Source organism: Lissotriton helveticus, chromosome 9, assembly GCF_964261635.1.
Source record: "Lissotriton helveticus chromosome 9, aLisHel1.1, whole genome shotgun sequence".
In the NCBI taxonomy this organism is placed as follows: domain Eukaryota; kingdom Metazoa; phylum Chordata; class Amphibia; order Caudata; family Salamandridae; genus Lissotriton; species Lissotriton helveticus.
In genome coordinates this window covers 110,901,086-110,924,227 of record NC_136070.1, presented here as the reverse complement: position 1 = coordinate 110,924,227, position 23,142 = coordinate 110,901,086, and the positions used below count along the sequence as shown (strand labels likewise).

The window sequence follows — 23,142 nt, the reverse complement described above, 5'->3', positions numbered from 1 at the left end:
GTTTTAAAAATTTTACCTGCTGAAATTGTACTGTGGGACATCTTGCTGATCCTTGCTGGTTCCCCGTCCCGGTCCACTGCGGCTGTGTGCCGTTTGTGTGGAGGGCGTCACTGGGAGCAGCAGGACCAATCGCTAGGCACCTCCAGACTGAGGGAGGGCGGAGCAAGGCTCATGCGCCCTCCGCTATATCAGTCATATGTGCCAGCGGACGCGCCCCTCGTCTGCGTCCGGCCGCGGCCGGCCGGGGACAGGGGCCGGAACCCCTGCCCAAGTCACTACTTCCTCTGAGACTATCCGCAGATATACGAGAGACAAACTAATCGCTCTCCCCGGTAACTGGGACAAGGCCCACACGCAATGTGCAAGAGCCCATCCAAGCCTAACTTATGGTCCTTTCTCCTGCTTGTCCTGTAAATGGTGCAGTTTGAAGCAAACCCAGATAAACAGGCAGACTGTATCGGACGTACATAATTTGTCATGCCTGTACCTTAATGCAAGATCAATACCGAAACATTCCCTAGATATCTGGGACGTCATTAACAAAAAGAACCCTGACCTTGTCTTCATCACGGAAACATGGTTGGACGGAAACAATGTCCCAGACATGGCAAACGCCCTACCAGACACATATAAAATAATCAAACAAGATAGGCATGGCCGGAAGGGAGGGGGCGTTGCGATAGTATTCAAAGACCACCTGACATGCCAACCGGTGCAAGTGGTACAGCAAGGAGAGCATGAAATACTTCCGTTTCAAATAATTGACACCGGCAGTATCGTACTAGCCGGAGCCGAAGCAGTAATCTATAATCCTCCAGGCTGCCAAGCTAAGCTTGGAGCCCGACTACTCACCCAGCTCCTCCCTGTTTGCCTGAAGCAAAATAATTATATAATTGTTGGGGACTTTAACGTTCATTATGAGAAACCTGACAATCCTGCCGCTTGCCAACTACAGAGTGACATGCAGATTCTTGAACTCCGGCAATTGATTGAGGGACCTACTCACATATAAAGACACACCCTTGACCTGCTATTCTCTAACATTGAGGCCACACTTATTCAAGAGGTGCGACCATTACATTACTATGGACAGACCACTCGCTTATAGTATTCATATTAGGACTACCGGCCAAACGAACCAAAACCTGTAAGCCCCAACTAACAACTATTAGAGCCTGGAAACTAGTCACAGAGACGTCGTTTCAAGCTCACTAGCACCCCTCGGTCCTCCAGTAGGAAACCAGCACTCCAGCTAATACGGGGGCAGCATATCTTGAAACAGAAATCGGGTTGACTCTGGATCTAATCGCCCCAGGCAAAAACCCAAGCGCTCGCTCACATCCCCCACGGAGAAGTGGTACATGCCCCAATTAAAGGTATTAAAAAGGAAATGTCAAAATATCGAACATCAATGGAGCCTGTCCAAACTGGATACTGACAAGCTACAGTATAAGGCAGAACTCAGAACCTATAACCACGCCATTAGGGGTGCAAAGAAGACCTATTATGCACAACGTATTAATGATAACTGCAATTCAGCGAAGGAGTTATACAATATAGTGGAAGAACTAAGCAAGCCTGCTAGCATGTCCCAAACGTTACCCCCCTCAGCAGAAGCTTGCAAGAAAATCTGCAACTTCTTCTCGGACAAGATTAGTAAAATCTATTATACCTTTAGCCCCGCTATAAAAGAGGATATAACTAGTCAGAAATTCCAAACCCCATTCTCGGAAACATTACCAGCATTAAGTGATTTCACGCCCTTCACAGAGGCAGAGGTCTTAAAAACAATGGGTGAAGTAAAGTCAGGATCCCCTCTTAACCCGTGTCCCCACTTTATTTTTAACCAGATTGCACGGACCCTCTGCCCGGACATCACTCAACTTCTTAATCACTCCCTCATGACTGCCGCCTTCCCCGACACATGGAAACAGGCAATAGTAACTCCTTTGCTAAAAAAAGCCGGCTCAGACATCCTTAATCCGGAAAATTACCGCCCAAGTTCACAATTACTATACCTCTCCAAGGTCATGGAGAAAATGGTAAACAAACAACTTTCACATTACCTAGAAACTAATGATTTACTGGACCCATCACAAACTGGCTTCAGGGCCAACAATAGTACAGAGGCTACGCTGCTGGCAGTAATGGATAATATCAGAGCATGTACGGACCAGCCGTAGCTCTGATCCTTTTGGACCTGTCTGCAGCGTTCGACGCAGTCTCCCACAACAAGCTCCTGGAAGTCCTTTATGAAAAAGGAATTCACTCAAAAGCCCTGAAATGGTTCAGCTCATTCCTCAGTAACCAAACACAAACAGCCCAACTGGGTCAGTTCCAATCCAGACCAAGAGCCATCGGCTGTGGTGTCCCGCAGGGAGCATCGTTGAGCCCCACCTTATTTAATGCCTATGTATCATCTTTGGCCAAGATCTGCAGGAAGTGGGGTTTCGCAATCTGATCCTATGCGGACGACACACAGTTAATGGTAGCCCTGGAGGAAAGACCAGAAGTTTCAAAAATAAAACTCCACAATTGCCTCTCGGAGATGGCACAGTGGATGCTCGAGCACTGCTTGAAGCTAAATGCAGGGAAATCTGAGATTTGGCTCTTCGGAGGGGCTAAACGATTTGGAATGCCAACTGGTGGCCACAAACACTCGGATCAGCTCCCGTCCCTAAACAATGGGTAAGAAACCTGGGCATTCTGATCGATTATGCTCTCTCCATGAAGGACCACGTGCGGGCCCTCTGTGGTAAATGTTTCGCAACACTAAAACTGCTATCCAGACTCTTCCCCTGGGTTCCATTGGACTTCAGAAGAACAGTTACACAGGCCCTGCTCATAAGTCAGCTCAACTACGGAAACGCCCTATTCGTGGGCATGAATGAGCACCTTTTCACGCGGTTGCAGGTACTTCAAAATGCCACAGCCAAACTGGTCTGCAATAAAGACAGACTAAGCTCGGCATCAATGTGCATGAAAAGTCTCCATTGGCTACCCATTCGTCAAAGAGCAGTATTTAAACTGCTCTGTCATGCACCAACGGTCCTTAGCACTTGAGAACATACAACTTCTTCTAGTGCCTATGCAACTTAACATTGTGTATAATGCTGTTGTGACCACCACTTTGGCGATACTTCTAATTGAAATACTAACTTGAAAGTAGCCAATTTTTGCTCTGCCTTTGCCTGTAATCTTTACATGTTGTATGTTTTTTCCCCCTGTAATTCCCTCTTAAGTACGGTACAGGATTGTGCCCTACCACTAACGGATGTTAGATTATCCCTTGTTCTCAAATTTTTTTTTGTGATTTACTACAACATAAAATCCTTGTCCGGCTGGACATAGGAGTAATATAGCTACCTATCACGGTCTATATTCTATTATTGTTTCTTAAACTTCTCAAGTGCTAAGGACGGTTGTTGTCTGTAATATATGCTTGATACCCGTGGTCCTCAGCCAACTTTGGGGTCCCCTTGTTTCATTAAAAAGTCATGCACACAGAGCACTGTATTTAAGAGGCCCAAAGATCCTCCAGGAGAAAATTGAGTTTTACGTTCCCACAAGGAGCCTCCACTCTTTACAACAAGCCTTAGCCAGAACCAAGCGTATTAAGAAAGTGAGGACTGGAGGGCGCTCCTTCTCACATCTGGCAGCCAGGAAATGGAACGAGCTTCCCTTGGACCTACGGCTCACACCCAAGTATCTGATTTTCCGGAAAAAAACTAAAAACCCATCTGTTCCCTAGATATTAAAAATAATTGCCATCCTGTTTCAGCAGCCTGGCCTTGTATTTCCACCTCCACCGCCTTGATATCCCTTAGGATGAGTGTTGCGCTTTATAAATAAATGAAGAAAGAAAGAAAGAAAGAAGGGTGGACACCCTCCTCCGGGAGTGCGGACTGCTGTGGGACTCTATTCACAAGTTGAGGAATCCACTGGCAGATGTATCCATCAGAAGAACAAGTTACTTACCATCGGTAACGCTTTTTTCTGGTGGATACAGTATCTGCCAGTGGATTCCTCATTGACCCACCTGCCTCCCCGTTGTCCACCCTTGTATACCTGAAATAGTGGCAATGTTTAATGTCTATCTGTTACTTTCAAAGGAAGTGTATTATTCTATTTGCTGTCCTGCATTGATTTCACACTATGTGTGTTAGTTTGAATACTGTGTATTGTGTATACTTTACATTTGTTGTCGGACCGCCCGTATGCCTTGAAGGCACGGAAAAATAGGGCGTAACTAATGTCATCACACCAAGGAGGCTCTCTTATGGCTCCGGTGACGTCAGCGGAGCCGCGAGCAGCGCTATGCAATGGTGACGTCGTCCTCGTCGGCGTGGAGAGCTACGAAAAAGTTCCGAATGCCGCTGGCGCCTGGGATATTCACAAGGTGAGGAATCCACTGGAAGATGTATCCCCCACAAAAAGCGTTACCAAAGGTAAGTAACTTGTTCATTTAGTGGTTTAATAGTCATTCCATTTGCACACGTGTTTTAAGTAACCAACGTGTTTAAATGGTCGTTTTATTTTTTGCAGTGAATATTTTTGTTTTGTTTTCTATTAGAAGCCCACCGTAGATGGACACGAAGGAGACCAGCCTTCCGGAGAACCTGCCACTGAAAAAGTAACTATTTTCAGACAATGTTTTAGAAAAAACGTACATATGTCCAGTCCACCAGGTAGTCACTTGACCGTTCTTTGAGGATTCACGCCAGGCTGGAAGGCAGTCATGCTTTTGATCCAACATGAGATGCTCGTGGAAAATCTAGTGATCTTCCAAACTGTCCATGAGTCCCAGACCGGTCTTAGCAATAGACTGCTGATTTATTTATACTGTAGCCTATAGAGAGGTATACCTTCTGTTATAGAGACAGGTTTTTAAAAAAATATTATTTTACAAACTTTAATTTGAAACCCAGTATTAGCTGTTCCATCACTGACCATACTGCGTTTACTGATACACAAGTGTTGGAAATGCTGTATTTCCAACACATATAATGCCTCTACCCTTAGCACAAATTGTATATTACATATACTGTCACTACTTTCATTGTTCTCTACATTCAGAATGTTGTAAGCCATTGCATGTCAACCCAATTTGTTAATCAGACTAAGAGGATTATTTTTCTTTTAGTGTCTACTATCTTTCAGGTGTGCTTAATTCTTGCATTCCTCGCATTCATTTTGTGACATTTCTCTCCACATTTCACATCGATCAATTATCAAATCGCACATTTGTGATGATTTCTATAATGTCAAAAGATGCCCTCATGAATACTATATTCTAGTCTAGCTTTCCTTTCAACAGACCATTGTAACTTAGAGGTATAACTTTAGCACAATTTGTCAACCTGAGATATACCAATATCATGACTACAGGTGCCACAATGCATTAAAGGAATCCCCAGAGCTGGACCATGGTATTCCTGAGAATGTAGGCTCATTTGGTTATCTCAGCAATACCGTAACATAGAGGCATTTTCCAAAGTGACATATGAGACTACAAAAGCCATAAACCAACTGTTGGAAATGGCCCTTCTTGCAGGGTTATCCCCAAACTTTTTGCTTCTTCCTCCTTTGTTGTTCCTGACCGGTGGCTGTTGGCTATAGGACTCTGGGCACTTTACCACTGCTGATCAGTGCTAAAGTGCATATGCTCTCTGTGTAAATTATTATTGTGATTGGCTATCCATGATTGACATATTTGTTTTACCAGTAAGTCCCTAGTAAAGTCAGTTCAGTGAGTGTGCCAGGGCTGGTTATTCAAATGCTACTAGTGCGCCTGCAGCACTGATTGTGCCACCCACATGAGTAGCCCTAATATGGTGTTACAGGCCTGCCACTGCAGTGCCTGTTCGCAGTTTGTTAACTGCCATGTGGTCCTGGCCAGTGTACACATTTGGTACAACAAAAGGAGGAGTATCCCCTACTGAGATTTCAAAAAAATCTCACTTGAGGGCGTACTTTCTGGCAAAAAAGGAAAAATTCAACCTTTTGTTTAAAACCCCTCACTCACCCACCTAGTGGTGACATGCTTCATCATCGGGGTCCACCCTGGTGACCTAGCGTCACCAGGATGTGCTTTAACACCTGTACTACAGTGGAGCGGGTTGTGACTGTAGGTGCAAAAATTTTTTAAAAATTGTCCTGGTTTAACTCAAAATATAATTTTTATTTTAGAGCAACTGAACAATGTTTAAAAAATGAAGGCGAGACCCTGGTAGGTGAGTTACGACCAGAGAGTCTCTATATGTGTTGATGTGAATTGGTCGACATGTTTCTACCAATAGGGCGGTAGTGTACACATTTGCCAGGCCTTTTCTTACACATTGGACACCCCTATGGTAGGCCCAAGGTCCCCCTCTTGGGCAGCGTGCAGCGTATGTGAAAGGTAGGACATGTACTAGTTTGGGTAACATGTCCTGATAGTGAAACACTGCCAATTTCGTTTTTCGCTATTGGAAAGGCTATCTTGCCCATAGGACAGAACGGGGAATGCTGTGTAACATGTTTACCTGCATATCTTCCCATAGCAGCCAGATAGAAATTTGGAATCTGGTATCCCTCTAATCAGAATTTAATAACACATCTTTTCAGAAGGATTGTTTTTAAATTCAGAGTTTTGAAATAACACTTTTAGAAAGTAGCTATTTTCTTGTTCAACCTTTCTGTGTGCCTCTGCCTGTTTGTGAATTGACTGTCTGGTTTGTGAGTGACAGGGGCTGGGGTGGCTCCAGGAGGTTGGGTGAGTCGGCACGAGGCTGAGTAGACCTATGTAAATTTGGAGTGGTGGGAGGAGTAGCACCTGGGTCTGAATAGGGCTGTACCTGCCTTTCACAATGCTGGATCCACCTCCTGCGGTGCGTCTGTTGGCCCTGGCCCACACTCACAAATGAACAATATGCGCACTGCCAGAGTGCACCCAGAACTGGTTTGGACTGGGTCCAGGACCCCTCACACATGAAGAACAAAGACTTTTGGGGTATAAATATATGAGCGGAAACCCCTAAACTTTAGATTAGAAAATACTTTGTGATCAAGAAGGAATCCCTGCCAAAGAATAACAGTCAGGAAGACTGAGGAAAAGTGCTGCCATTGCTGTGTGTCTGGGAGCTGTTCTGCAGTTGCTGTGATTGCTGAGGAAGAGGACAATAGGGCTTTCTGCTGTGTACTGTGTCCCCCTTACTTAACCCCTCCGCGGCGCTGAATGTTACGCGCTGGTGCGGAACGTTCTATTGTGCGGGCGGGGCCGCGACATTCAGCGGACGTGCACAGCACTACCGAGGTAGTGCACGCGACGTCCGCTGAACTTGTGCAGCATTAAAGGGGCTAAAGAGAAGCTGTGCTGTGTGCTTCGTCCCCTCTGAAGTGTACATATCTCCAAGGACCTGAGGAGAGCTGCCCCCCTGTTGGAAACTCAGGGACACAAATGTTTTGCAAAGGACTTCTACAACTCGCCTTAAATTGTGCTCCGCTGTGCCTGCTGTCTCTGGGGCTATTTTAGTGTCCCCAGGACATCGTTTGTGCCGCTGTGCAGCCCGGCTTGCTGGCACACTTGTCTGCTTTCCAGAAGTACTAAGAGCGCTGCGTGCATCTCAGCCGATGGCCTGTGACAGACCCCCACTTGGTTTGCCTTCAGTGCTTGGAGTTGTACCAGGTCCTGCACGGATTGCAAGACAATGCATCCTAAGCCAATCAGAGTGCGAGCCATGAAGCTCCTGCTCGCTCGACACATGTCACCGCACTGCTCCATGTCCCAATTGCGAGGGTAGAATTGTCTCTGGTAACTTTTCCCCACAGGTTAGAGAAGAGCTAGGCGTTACCCTCGCTCATGAGCTAATGCCAACCCTAAATTTGGCATCCAAAGGCACCCTCCCATAGCACTTTCCCGACCTTTGGAATAATGAAGGAAGGACTGCACCTGATGTTAAGACTTGTGAGGCGACCTGAAGGAGTTTGCCCACACCCACTTGTACCCAGGACAAAGAAGTAGACTCCCAGGGACAGTTGGCTGACCTCCTGTGTGGTTATAAGGACACAACAAGGTGGAAGAGGACCTTTTCCAGAATCACCCCCTTGACCAGTAGCAAATGGGCTTGAACTGGGCCCTGGTGGTGGCCACTGCTGGAATGAGTTTTGACCTCCAAGTGCTGTTCCTAACACAGACCCATGTCTGTGCCTAACTAGACTTTTAAAAACTGAAAAGTGGGTACTTAGAAGTTCTTGAAATTCCAACCATCCACAGGCCCAGGACCAAACACCAAAGACAATCCACCTAAGGCATGACTTCACTGCGTTGAAGAAACAGGCTTTGTCTGCTTAGAGCTTCTCTACAGCATCAAATCTTTATCTGCTGGCCATCAGTGAGAAGGTACCTGACCTCATGGAGCTCATCATCAGATGCAGACTGCAGTCATGTCCCACTAGTTCTGAGCTCCAAAAAAACAACTAAGTTTGAACTTCCCTGGGCCCAAAATTTGAATGTTCCCACTTGGAGCTCTATCTGCCAAAACCAATGGCTGCTGCATGACCTCATCCAATGGCTATCCAACTTCGAAAGGACTTACTCAGATACAGCCTGCAACCTTGCCCCATCAGAGGATTTCAACTTTCATTAATTGAGACCAAGGGCCTGGTTTTGAGTTTTTTAGGCGGAGTATGCACCGTTTCCAAGGCAGAGTACTTTATTGAAACTATGTAAGGACTGTATCTAACAGCTCTCGGGTATGGATCTTCATGACTTCTGCTTTTGGTGCCTTGACTCTGGCCGTGCAGCCAGAAATACAGTTGTTCACAAGGAACTCATTACATCAAAAAAAGAAGATGTGCAAGGAGTATTCAATTCTACTGTGTATTCACACTATAAACCAGATAATATCAAAATGTGACGTGATTGACTCGGGCCTTCACTCGAAGTTATCTTTGTCATGTGCCAAGATGAACCAAAAGGCAATCCATGACCACAAGGCAAAGCTCACTCACAGTAAGTTGAGGAACTCAAAGTTCTATTCCCAGTCATAAATACACAGTATGGTGATCCCGGTCGAAGTGGAGGGTGTTAATGGGCTCTTTCTCCAAAAGTCGCTCTTTTGACCAGTCTTCATCAAAGCTAGAAAAGTAGAAGAGTAGCCATAAGAAACATAAAAAGTCAAACATGGTTCACCTACATCTTGCAAATCACACCATTCAGAGTCGCATGGTGCACCCACCAACTCTAACCCACAAAGCATCTCTTCTTAAGTGGAGGTGGATTCATTGCTGATCCCATGTCAAATTTCTTTTGATCGTTTGGCAATGCCAGATCAGCTCCATCAACTTTTTAGCTATGGGCAAGACCTTTGGTGCTACACCAGATCCCACTGGAGCGCCTTTGGGGCTCATGGATCAACGGAGGCCTCCAGCTGGTCTCCCATCAGCAGAGTCATCCTGGATGGAAGCTGTGCCTCTCGGCCTCATCCCAGGGTCCCTGCTGATGCTGGCTCTGGTACTATTGAGTCTGAATCTCACAGCACCTCTACCTCCATCCTGGGAGCTGAATTCAACACCACTATTGCAATGTCCAATGCCACTGGCTCCATATCTGCATCAATTACAAAGCTGCTGAAGACTTGGTTGTTTTATTGGCTCCGGAAGCCCATGCTTCTCTTCCTAGACATAGGTTTTATGCTCATTATGAAACTGGCTATTCGAAAGAGGAGTACATTTTTGTTGAGCAATAAAAAGCCCTTTGATCAAGGCGATATGTATGCCAATCTTCAGTGTCCTGAACACCTCTCTGGATATTGGCCTTGCTTCTCCAACCCTACTATTGCCAGTGAGGAAACATCATATTTTGTGAAAGTCATCAGGAGAGCAGTACAAATTGCTGATTTTGTTCTGCTTACTCAGTAGGGTAAGATAACTCTCCTAACAGAAGTCTTGAACACAGCACAGGCCAATCAGGAACCTTTGTTACAGTTCAATGAGTGTCATGAGTGTTGCATCCTAGTGCCACTGTGCAAGTTCACACCCTTTGTCTGTAATGAGCATAAGCATCATCATGTGTTGTTAGCCTCCATGGCTCCATACCTATGCGTATGTGTAACATCCCTTGCAGCAGTGGGAGGCGCCATGCATATCTAATATGGATTGTTTTGTAAATATACCAACCCCGGCGGCAGTGGTAGGCACCGTACATGTATATTTTTGGCTCCCACCAATTGACAACCATGTGCAGAATGAAACAACCGTTTGCGTGTGCATTTGTGTAAATAGCTTTATCAGCATAATTACTAGAGACACCATTTGCGTTGGACTCGTGCAGCATTACCATAATTACGGATGTTACCCTTGAGCACCATTACCATAATTGAGGGGGCTAGCAACGTGTTGGAAACAGCTGCTGTGTGCCCAAAGACCTTTTCACATGTATCGAGGGATATTTAAGCAACACAATGAAGACAGCTGTTGCTTAGTGTTAGAAATGGGGGTCTCTAGTTGGCAATGGCTTGCACCCTGTCCAAGTAGGAACCCTTATTTTAGTCAGGGTAAGGGGCTTTCACAGCTATGATAACCCCTGCTCACCACCCTTTAGCTTGTCACAAAGAGTCAGGCTTATCTCAGGGGCAATGTGTAAAGCATGTGTACAAAACACACACAGTCAAACAGTGAAAACACTACAAAATTGACAAAATTGATGTATATACGAAGTGTTTAGATTAATGTTTGGTTTTGTAGATATAATGTCGAATAAGTGTATGTAAAGTTTATATGTAAATGTCTTTCTCTTTCAAACGAATTTCTAAGTGAAAAAAATTATAAAGTAAAAGGGTATAAATAAATGATACCGAACAAATCTAGAAATCAGATTGATTTGTCACTGTAATTGAGGAGTACTGTAAAATTACTCTGTAGGGCCAGCACTTTGTGTTCTAAAGATTAGTATATGGTCCAGCTGCCCCTACGTCCCAGGACCTATCTCCCAGTTGTTAACAGGAGGAAAGCACACACAAGCCCTTGGAGAACCTTGGCAAGCAGAATACAGAGATCAAGAGTCCAGTCCTTTCACTGCCCAAGAAGAAGCAATAAGCAGTAGGCTAGCACAATACAGCAACAAGCAGTGGTGCAGTTCCCCTCCTACAGCATCTCCAGCTATTCTTCTTGGCAGAATCTCCTCTTAGTTCAGAAGTGTTAAAAAGTTATGGTGTAACAACTCCAGTACTTATACCAGTTTCTGCCTTTGAAATAGGCAAACCTTAAAGGAACATCTTTGTGGTACATAAGACCCTGCCTTTCCCTGACCTTGCTCCAGACACACTACAGGGGGTCGATACAGATTTGTGTGAGCTCAGGCACAGCCCTATTCAGATGTCAGTGACAACTCTTCCCACCACTCTTGCTCAGAGATACCTAGCAGCCTAGTGATGGTCCATCAGGATATGCAAGGCACACATTAGCTCCCTTTTTGAAACTGTCTACAGTGAATGTACAAACAGCTCAACTGTCACCCTCCCTCAGATTTGGATTCCACAGGCAGGCATAGGCACAGAATGGTAAAGCAAGAAAATGTCCGCTTTCTAAAAACTCTGCTCCATTCTCAGAGCGGAGTTTGCAGAGTTTTCTCAACTCCACAGAGCTCACGGAGTGCAGAAAACTCAGCTCCCTTTAGTGTAGCAGCTCACACTTGCTAACGGTAAGTTGGCAACCACAAGCTGCAGCTTGGGAGAATTTCTACCAGAGCAGCAGGAAGATAAGCACGAACGGTAGTTGGCACTGCATTTTAAATTGTGTGTTCAGGGACCCCACAACTCCATCTCTCCCCAATTGGAAGTTACACTTGTAAGAGGTTATAAGGCAGCTCCAATAATAACCTATAGGAGAGATAGTCCTTGCAATTGTGACTGAAAAACTAAATTAGCAGTATTTCTCTATCAGGATAGGTAAAACACACAAGTACATGCCCTACCTTTGAAATACCCTGTCCCTGGGGCTTCCATGGGCCTACCTTAAGGATGCCTTCGACATGGCAGTTTTAGAACTATCCACATAGACACTGCAGTGGCAAGTCTGAGACATGGTTGCAGGGCTACTCATGTGGGTGGCACAATCAGCGATGCAGGCCCACTAGTGGCATTTTATTTACTGGCCCTGACACACACAGTGGACTTTACTATGGACTTAACAGTAAATCAAATATGCCAATCATAGATAAACCAATCGCCATTACACTTTAGACAGAGAGCATATGCACTTTAGTACTGATCATCAGTGGTAAAGTGCCCAGAGTCCTAAAGCCAGCAAAACAGGTCAGAAAAAATAGGAGAAAGAAGGAAAAACATTTTTGGGATAAGCCTGCAAAAAGGATCAGGTGCTACACTTAACCTTGCAGCAAAGCAGCACTTACCTGGTTCCAGTAGGCTCCCATCCCGGACCGCGGCAGTGATCTCCAATCCAGTCTTCCTTCCTATAAACTACACGCTTCTTCTGGTCGACCATCAAAAGTGAGTAGTGGTAAACGTCAAAGAGTTGACATCTTTCATGCCTTAGTGGTCCAAACTGGTTCTTTAGCGTTTCTTCAGGCCCAACAGGAAACATTTTATGTGTGCATAGAGAAATAGCCAGTGTCAAAGAAAGATATACGCTCTGTTACACAAATCTTAGTGAGTCTTGTGGTGGTGTTGTTATGGAACAGTGATCTACAACGACCTCAAAGAAATTATCCAACCCCAGTCAGTGTGGGGGAGGACTCCACAGGGGGAAGCAGGCATATCTAAGGGTTGCATGGACCCTTGAAGGTGTGTAGCAGTCGCACCTACCCACATCTGCTGGCCGCCGGAGGACAACACTGAACTAACCCTCCTCATTGGTGGAAGGTCGGACAGTTCTTTCCGCTTTTAACCATAACAGACGGACCCAAGAATACATTTCATTTTGGGTACTGTCACAATATTTTTATCCCCCACATTCACCACTACAGGGTTCCTCTTAAAATATCTCTGCTAAAGAGCCCTTTTGCAGGGCCCGTGGTGGGCTGAAGCGCCAACCCCATGGGGAGCAAAAACGCCCTATGATGAAGCATGCCACCTTAACGGATGTGTGAGGGCAACTCTTCAAATTTGAGGAATTTCCCAACTATCCACTTTATCCAAATTGAGACTTATCAATCTTAGATGAGTTACTTCTGTTTTGTTACAGGGGCACTGCAGGGACAGTGGCTGTGCAGAATCATCACTGCATCCAAAACACCTTGGAGAGGTGCCATTGCCTTTGGATTCGTGGGACTCCCATCCCCCTCCATGTATTGGCTTGATCCATGGGAGGGGCGAGAAGAGAAGTGGCGGAGATGACGTCTTGATTGCTTAGGGGGATGGGACCTGACCCTGCCCCGGTCATCTACAGCTAAGAGCCTGGTGTGCATGGTCTCCACTGCTGGGATTTCGGCATAGTGAATCCAGTCATATGCCCCTCTGTGTGGGGTGCTCTCTACGAAAACCGACAGGCCGGGTGAAAGTCTTCACTGCAGGCAGCGGAGAGTAGCGGTCATGCCCCGACTCCGAGAGGTGCCATCGTGACAAGAAACAAGGCTTCCAGATGCAGCAACCAGATTACAACCCAGACTAAACTGGAGAAATTTGTTTGACAGAAACAGCAAAACAACGACCGAGCGGAGGCGGTGACCCCAGGTGACACGGCGGAACCCACGAACAAGTATCTCCTCGAGGCAATCATGGCGATAAGGACCTCCCTCGAGGTGAGAATCGACACTGTGGCCACGGATCTGGCACTATCCGGGAAGACATGAATAAAATGGCGGAAAGAGTGGGCACAGTAGAGAGCACCACAAATAACTGGTAACTGACACTGCCCTTCTCAAGAGACAAGTTACCGAACTGCGCTCTTCCCACGAGGAGATGGCCCTACAGTTGGACAATTATGAAGGGAGAATGCGGAGGAACAACATCCGCATTCTAGGTGTTACGGAACGCGCAGAGGGGCAGGCAGCTAACCTTTTTGTTGAGGAACTGGTCCTTCAACATCAACAACCAAGAGGACTCTCCAAGTGTTTTACGATTGAAAGACCTCACTGTGTGCGGGGAGGCCGTCCGAAACCGGGAGCGCCCCCTAGACCGCTTCTTGCTCAGGTATTTAACTTTCGAGACTGTGATGTAATTCTTCAAACAGCGAGAGCGGGCCCACCACTAACCCTCGAGAAAAACAAGATCATGTTCTTTCTTCACTTTGCGAATACAGAAACAGCGCCATAGCTTCCTGGAGGTGAAACGGGCCCTCCGAGATCAAGAAGTTAGATATGCAATGATGTTCCCTGCCAAGATGAGAGTGGAAGCCAATGGGAAGTTGTGGTTTTTCACTTGTCCAGAGGATGCCTGGGACTGGATGGAAGGCTGTCGCACGGTCGAGAAGGCGAAGAAGGGGTTCTCGGCTGCGGATGATGCCGATGACTGGCGCCAGCAGAGGCGCTCTCCTCCACATTCTGCCTCTGACTCCCAGGGACACACAGGGGGGCATTGATATGGAATCTGGTAAGACTAAATGGGGTTGACCCTGGTCCCTTGAGACTCTCTTGAACACTTCTACGTGTGAACATGGAGCCACAGCCTCCGGAATGTGGGATTACTGATGATAAGATTTGGACTGGAGGACGGGGCAGGGATCCTGATACATATTTGCTGTTACCTGCCCTTGTTCAGGGGTTTGGCCTGGCGTTCAGATGGCCTCCTCACGGTCTTGATTGATATGATTTTTCAGCATGTTTAGCTGTATTGCGGTTGTTACTTTCCTTAAGAGGTCCGCTGCTGCACTGGTCCTTGATCAAGGGCACTGCAAGATGACTGTTGAGGGCCGTATTTGGCCTCTGTATTGTGTATTGTTTTGGGGGTGGGGATCGGGCCAGGGGACGAAGCATCTACTGATTGATTGTGAATAAATGGGAAGTTGGGTTGCTCACGTTCCCTGGAGTGCTTTATCTGTGGGCGACAGACACTCTGCATGTTGGGGGTGGCAGGCGGTTCTAGTCCCGTTAAGCAGGGAGGCAGTGAGAGGAATGAGTTCTTAAAGGTAGGGCAAGGTTGGGCTTAATTTTTTGGGGGGTTTGCAGTAATTGTTTTTTTGCAGCAGGACAAAGTATGTATTAATCTTAGATGGCATCTATATTCAGAATGCTGATGTTAAGTTTCAAGGCATTGTAATATGCAATTACGGCCTAGGGGCCGCCCTGAAGAAGGCGACGGAGGGTTTAATACGCTATATATTTTCCATGAATACCATTGTATTACCATCTGAGGCCAATGGCGAGAGGTCAGGGACTTAAAATTACTATATGGAATGTCAACGTGTTAGGAGACAAAATTAAGCGAAGTATTGTTTTGCAGTATATCCACCGTCAGGGGCTTGACGAAGTGTTGTTTCAAGAAACCCATTTGATTGGTAATTCTTGCATGGCCCTCAATAGGAAGGGATATCGCATGGTGGCACACTCAGGTTTCACCACTGGGTCCGGAGGTGTGGGGGTTCTCCTTCGTAGAGGCTGCCCTTATGTGATACAAAACACTTGGACGGATCCACAGGGTTGATACGCAGCTTGTACGGGTATGCGGGAGGGCAGAGTTCTAAATGTTATCTCTGTGTATGCCCCACCGGGTCTGCAACACTTGAAATTGACAGATGTGGGGGCGCTATTGTTGAACTTACCTGTAGGCTCCCTGGTTATTGGAGGCGACTTTAACCTGACGATGGACGGCCTACTGGACCGATCCCTGCCCAGACGTGACTCGACACACTGTTCACAATTAAGTGATTTTACTAACTCCATGGGGATGGTGGATATTTGGAGATGGTCCCTCATGACACACACTTTATGTTTCAATCTGGTGTACACAGCAGTCAATCACAGATCGATTTGTTCACCCATGCACAACACATACAGGAATTTACTGATTCTGCGTGCTTGGCGCGAGGAGTTTTGGATCATTCCCCTGTGCTGGCGATCCTCGGTGCTCAGCACGCTCCACAACCTGGTCCGATTAGGATTCAGCCATGGGCACTAAAGATTCCACACATCAGGGAAACCTTGCCGAAAGATACTGATTACTATTTTGAGGAGAATATAGGATCAGTTAAGTCAGCAATTACACTATAGGACGCATATGGTGCAGTGATCAACGGGAGGACACTGTCTATGATGGTGGGTCATAGGGCAGAGCGTAATCGGAGGGTGATTGAATTGGAAACTGAGATCTTGCGCCTTGAGAATACCATCTCCCAAGGCCTAGTTCCTGATATTCAACACCGTTGGAATATAAAAAGACAGGATTATAGACAATTGCTCCTAGAGGACAACAATAGACACGCTCTGGACACCTGGCATTGGATATACAAACAGCGCGAGCGAACCTGCAAATTGTTGGCATGGCTGAAACACAAAAAACAGTCAACATGATGAGTGCGTGCAGTTAAGGGGCCTGACAACGATCTGATTACAAACCCTCAGGGCATTGCTGAGACCTACGCAAACCATTACAAAAGAGTATACGGTGTCCTGCTAAATTCACAAGCTTCGATGGCGGCAGAACTCCTCGCCACTATCGGGGTAACGAGTATTTCCGAACTCAGTAGAGAGGCGTTGGACATTGACATATCTGTTGATGAAGTTCAGAAAGCAATTCAGGACATTCGCACGGGTAAAGCAATGGGGCCCAATGGGCTTCCTATTGAACTCCTCAAAGCTATGGCTTTCAAGCTCGCACCCCATTTGCTCAATCTGTATAGTGAAAGCTATGAGAACACCCTTCTTCCGGCTGATATCCGGCGGCCACCATCGTGGTTATCCACAAACCTGGTATACCGGTGGATGAGTGCGCCTCATACCGACCTATATCTCTGATTACAGTGAAGGACAAAATTCTTGCCAAACTGTTGGCTAATCATCTGCTCCCTTATCTCACCGACCTGGTTCACCCAGACCAGTCGGGATTTATGCCGGGTCGGAACACAGCGCGAAATCTGCGTTGAGTGCACGGTGCACTGGGCCATGTAGATACGCTTGAGGAAGAAGGGATCTTGCTTGCGTTTGACGCAAAAATGGCATTCGACGCCATAGCGTGGGAGTATTTGTTTGCAGTTCTTGCCCGCATCAGATTCGGACACAAGTTCATTGGGTGGGTCAAACTATTATACACACAACCCATGGCACATGTTTCAGTGAACAATCATCGTTCCACTCCTTTCCCCCTTTGTCAAGCACAATGCAAGGATGCCCGTTATCACCACTCTTTTTTGCCATGGTCTTGAGCCTCCGGCGGTTTGGATAAGGGGGGACCCAGGCATCAAAGGTATTAAATGTACGAATGAACATGAAGACTGCATATCACTCTATGCTGATGATATTCTGCTTCATCTTGCTTCTTTTGTGCTTTCACTCCGCTGTGTACTACATATTTTTCATATTTTGGGGCGCATTCCGGGTACCAGATCCCAGATGTACTCTCTTTGGGGAGACCCCGCACAAAGTCCTCAAGGATATGATATTACGGTGGCTTCCCAGGGTTTTCGTTATTTAGGCATTTTTATAACTACTAATGCTGCACTATTTTTTTAGCAGAATTTGTTGGGGCCGCTACAGAGGTTTCGATCAGATGTCACACATTGGAAGACGCTCCACCTTACTCTGTTGGGACTTGCGTCTTTATTCAAGATGCTCGCTCTACCACGCTTTCTTTACACCCTGCAAAACACTCCTAATCCGATTCCTAACTCTTATTTTTTGCAGATCAAAGCAGCAGTGAGAGATTTACAGTGGGACAATAAGCCGTCTTGGATAGCCATAAACAAACTCACTATGGGATGGTACGATGGGGGTATTGGGTTGCCAGATATGTGCCTCTACTATCAGGTTTTGCAACTCACGACCATCAATCAATGGTTGTTCGGGCGACTTGACGATCCCAGCTTCCGCCCTGATCATTGGCTAATGGGGAAGGGGGGCTACAGCAGAGCATTATACATAAGCCATAGAAAATTACGCCTGACTGGCCCCAGGGCGCGTACAGTGGAGGTGTGGCATGGAGTGCAGCGGCGGATGGGTTGGCAGGGATGCCTCACGAAGGCTACCCCTCTGTGGGAGCCAGACATTTTGGGATGACTAAGCGCCAAGGCGGGGTTTGAAAAATGGGACGCAATCGGGATTTCCACTGTGGGTGATATGTGGGTTGAGGGCAAGAAGGCATTGTTTATGGATCTCCAAACTAAATACCAGCTAGCATCGTCGGAAAGCTACCGCTATCTTCAGATCAGCCATGCAATTGACTCCGCCCTCCCGAAGGATACCCACCTTCTGGATTCCTTTCGTCTGGAGGACAGGCTATTGCTGGATCCCATGGATCGCAAGGCCATTTCCCTCACATGTAAGAAATTGATCAATAACTGCGATAAACTAAGGGCGAGTTGGGAGGTTGACCTGGGGGAAATGGCCGATGAGGACTGGATAGAGACATTGGCCTCACCCCGAGAAGTGGTCATCCCTACGCGACTTCAGCTGGTCCAGCTCAAGATTCTCCATCGGGTATATTTTGACGCCACACTATTATTCAAGTTGGGTAGGAGACCCGATACACTTTGCCTCTGACACTGTAACCAGACTGGTACATTCATGCATATCCTGTGGGATTGCCCCCACATATAACAATACTGAACAGACGTCACCAAACAATTAAGAAGGACTTGTGAGAAACATATACAGACAACTCCCACATTATGTCTCCTCAATATCTGGGAGGCAACGGACCTCACACAAGCCGAACAATTGTGGGCCACTATGGGGTGGAGTATAGCGAAACGGAAAATTACTCAGAAGTGCGGGGTGGACACTATACCACACTTGCGAGACTGGGTGAAAATATGGACCATGCCATGATTGCCGAAAAACAGTATATAAATGGAGAGGATGTCCACGTAAATGGGATCACAAGTGGGGACGATGAAACAAATATAGGGAGGAGATCTTCATTTCTCCTACGGTGGAACTGAGGAGGGAGAGACTCTCGATGTCGGAGAGGGAGGATGAGGAGATGATGGCGCATACATAGGGTAATCAAGGTTAGGATGAACCAGTTGTGTTTCCTGACCCGGGGACATAGTTGCAACCCTCATAACAAATGTTAAGATGTTAAAAGAGTGGACTCCCATGGGCGCCTGCTGGGTTGATGGTTGGAATGTAATACTGTAATCTGATATAACTTTGCCGAAGATGTCAATGTAATGTCATTATTGCTGCAGTTTGTTTCTAATAAAAACTGATTAAAAAAAAATTTAAAAAAATATTCCCTGAGGGATTAAGAGCTTATTTCACCAGAGCCAAAGCTGTAACCACTGTGTTACCTAGAGGGGTCCCTATGCTGGTTGTCTATCATGGACATCACTGCACATGTTCGCCAAACACTACTGCCCCGACAGTCAGGTCCAGCGAGATGGGTGCTTTGCAAGTTTGCCTCTCCAGGACTTCCTACTCTAAAACAGACCCTACCCTGTGGAGATATTGCTTTGGTATCTATTCTAAAGCAATGTATCTGCAGATAGATAGAGTCTATACCAAATACATTACTGAAGGTACATAACATGTTCCTATTGGATGTATGACGTTACAACGCATGCTTTTACATCGCATGCCTTTACAACGCGGTTTTTACATCGCATACCATTACAACGCATAGCGCTTTTGGGTGTTGGATAGTGAATAGTTTAATTTACTATTCCAACTCCAGTCCCCGTGGACACTAGGGAAGGTTATTGGATAGTAAATTAACCTATTCCCTATCCTAGAGCGCCCCCCAGCGCAATGCGTTGTAATGGTTTGCGTTGTAATGCCCGCGTTGTAATGGTAGTGCATTGTAAAAGTTTCGTTGTAAGTGATGTTTCCCGTTCCTATCCCACCTCTGCCACTTCCATTAACCCATATCACCACATTCACCCATTTCTATAGTTCTCAAGTTACCAAACTTATGAAGAAGGAAGTCTATGATGGTCCTGCTAGGTTTTTAACCTCAAGCCTGCTGACCACTGCATATTTCAGCAGTGGGAAGTTGTATTCAATTAACCATCCTAATGTATAGGTGTACATTGTACAGCTGAGTAGCCTTTCTGTCCTTGTTTTGTTGTCCATAATAGACTTCCTTTAGACACAGACAAAACAGAAGCCGAATACCTGATTATTTACTGACACAGCTGAAAAACAATGGCATAGATTTACCAAATGTACACACAACGCAGCACCCAAAAATGTTGTACTGCATTGTGCGAGAGGAAGAGAGGAGAGTGCCATATCTACGGAGTGATAGTCAATAACAGGAGATCCCAATTTTGGTCTGTTTTTCTTCACTTTTGTGATTCAAACACATCGCAAAATGTTTGTAAATCCGTGCCAATTTGGTAAAACTGCCCAGCATCCTATATGTTGTAACCGTGATGTGATTACACATTTGCGCTCCCATCGATAATAGAAAAAGCACGTACTCTGTTTGCTCAGTATCAATACCATTTAGGGGTCTAACTCCGTCATTGTCAGCAGGGTCGACATATTTTCACTCTGTAGCATTTAGATATTGGAGGTCATTTAGAAGTTGCTATAAATAGTGCTGTAGGTCTTACAACCGTCCAGTCAACGGGTTACTGCTTCACCTCACAGTAATTTCGGAGAAATCTACAACAGCCATTTGCTGTTAGGAAATACATATAGTAATGAACAGCAGAAATAATGTTCCCTTTAGGCCTGGGAAAAATTCAAATCACGTAAGGGTAATTCACGAAATTCCTGAGATCAGGGCCTTACTCCAAACCAGTGGTGGCTGCCAGCTATCGGGAGTGGTGAGGCGGGCATACAGCTGCTGGGAACACAAAACATACTGCAATACTCACCAAACATACGTTAAAAAAAGAAAAAAAGCAACTTACATGACCGAGCTCCTCACTCTGGACCAATCCTTCCTCCTACCTGCAGGACCAGCTGACTTGCTTCAACAATCAGGTCGATGCTCTGGATTGGATGGAGCGTCCTGGCTGGACGCTCCTCCAGGCCTTTTTGGCCTGTCCTTGGTCTCCACCCAGTTGTCTAAGACAGCTAGGCGGAGAGCTTCTGATGTGTGTATGTTAGTTTGGACGGCGAAAGACAGCCCTCCAAAGTAATATGCCCAATTTGGAGCATCCGGCCAGCCACTTCTCCTGTCCTCTGGTGCCAGTCGGCAGAAGAGGACACGCCCAGTATTTCTGATAGATACATCTGCCGTGTGGATTCCTCACCTTGTGAATATCCCCTTGCGTCAGCAACATTCGGAAATTCTTTTGTAGCTTCGCGCCGACGTGGATCCGGACGTCACAGAGGCACGGCATCGCACGCGACCTCGCTGACGTCACCGGCGCCTATAACAGGCCCACGCCGGCGTGATGACATCAGTTCCCTTTTTTCCGCGTCGTCGACGCTAACGGTTTTCAGGGATCGTGTAGTAGCTTCCAGTAACTTTGTTACTATTTCTTCGTAATTGTGTCTTTCTTACATTTTCTTCGAGATGTCGTCGAAGAAGACGGGATTTAAAGCCTGCGGTGAATGTGGCAAGACCATGTCAATCACCGACCCCCACGAATGCTGTGTATGGTGTTTGAGCTCGGACCACGATGTCGAGGACTGTTCCTGCTGTAAGAAGATGACTCCAAAAGCCTTAAGAGAGAGGGAGACAAAGCTCCTTATGGCGAAACTCAAGAGCAAAAAAGCTAAGAAGTCGTCAAAATCTCGATCTCGTCGGTCGAGGTCGAGGTCGAGGTCTCGTTCGAGGTCACACTCGGAGTCATCGTCAGCACACGCTTCGAAGTCTTCGAAGAAGAAACACAGAAGGAAGTCCCATGAGTCGCGTCATCACTCTGGGAAGGACTCTAGCTCGAAACCAAAGTCCCAGATCAAGCTCGTGTGTAAAGAAGTGGAGGTTTCGGAGTCGGAACATGAAGAGGCTGTGCATCCAGTTTCACCCGAGCCTCAGGAACAGGTCCAATCTCCGATTCCATCAAATCCTTCTGGTCAGGAGGATGAAGGTGAGGAGCAGGGGGATGGTGGAGCCGAAGTTCCGGCACCCGATGGTTCATCGACTCCGGCGCCCGAAGAAGAGGTCGACGTCGTATCGACTCCGCCTCCCCGGGAACATCCGAGAGGTCCGTATCCTGAGTTTCCGACTCCAGGTCAGGATCCTTCCCAGTTCCTGAACGCCATGTATGGTGTATATTCAAGGGCAATGTTCCCGTCTGGTGCACCTGTTGGTCCCACGGGTCCTATGGCCTTTAACCTAGGGGTTCCGCAGGCGTATGCCCCTGCACCCTTCATGCCCTTTATGCCGGCTCTACCGCCGCATTGGCATTTTCCGACACCACCGGTGTCGTCGACGCCGAAGCGCACGACGCCGGCTCCATCGACGCCGATCCCATCGACGCCGATACCCGTGACTCCGAGGCAGGATTCTGTCCGACCTCGTGTCGAGAAGCCTCGTCCGACGTCGGGCTCGACGCCGGCAGCGACCCCGTCGGAGTCGATTCCGAATCCTTTAACTTCGATTGTGAAAGAAAGGTCTCGGAGAAAGGCCCAGAGACTTTTAGAAGAGGAAAAATATGGGTATTCTGACACTGAGGAAGGAGAATTACAGGATTCTGAGGATCCCTTTGATGAGTTAGGTGAAGCCAGTGGTCTTGAACTGTCACCTGAATGGGAGTTGGCTTCTGTATCGAATGCTCCATCTAAGGATGTGGTGCCTTACCACACTGTGATTAAGAAGGCAGCGAGTTTACTAAATATAACTCTGCCTACAGCTGATTATAAACCCAATATTTTACCTGAGGTACTTCATTCACCCTCATCTGTGATCGAGCCTATGTTACCATTCAACGAGGCGTTGTCTGAACCTGTCTATGAGGTCTGGAAGAAACCCTTGACTGCTCCAGCGGTTTCTAGAACGGTAGCAAGAAGATATAGAGCTGCACCGGATGACCCTGCATTTTTAACAACGCATCCTCTTCCTGAGAGTTTGGTAGTGCAGGCTGCCTGTTCTAAAAAATCTGCTGGGGCATTTCCACAGGTTCCTGGAGACAAGGAATCCAGGAAACAGGACC

The 23,142-nt window shown here is 46.7% G+C and overlaps 1 protein-coding gene across 8 annotated transcripts in view; it reads left to right on the top strand.

Annotated features, from left to right (window-relative positions):
- LOC144780983 (uncharacterized) overlaps positions 1 to 23,142 on the top strand; it is a 1,867,627-nt gene that overhangs the window by 757,093 nt on the left and 1,087,392 nt on the right. For all 8 annotated transcript variants that reach the window (XM_078659579.1, XM_078659581.1, XM_078659578.1 and 5 more), the window contains one exon: positions 4,574 to 4,633. In XM_078659579.1, coding sequence (XP_078515705.1) covers positions 4,574 to 4,633 — 60 coding nt within the window. The remainder of the gene's footprint in view (positions 1 to 4,573; positions 4,634 to 23,142) is intronic.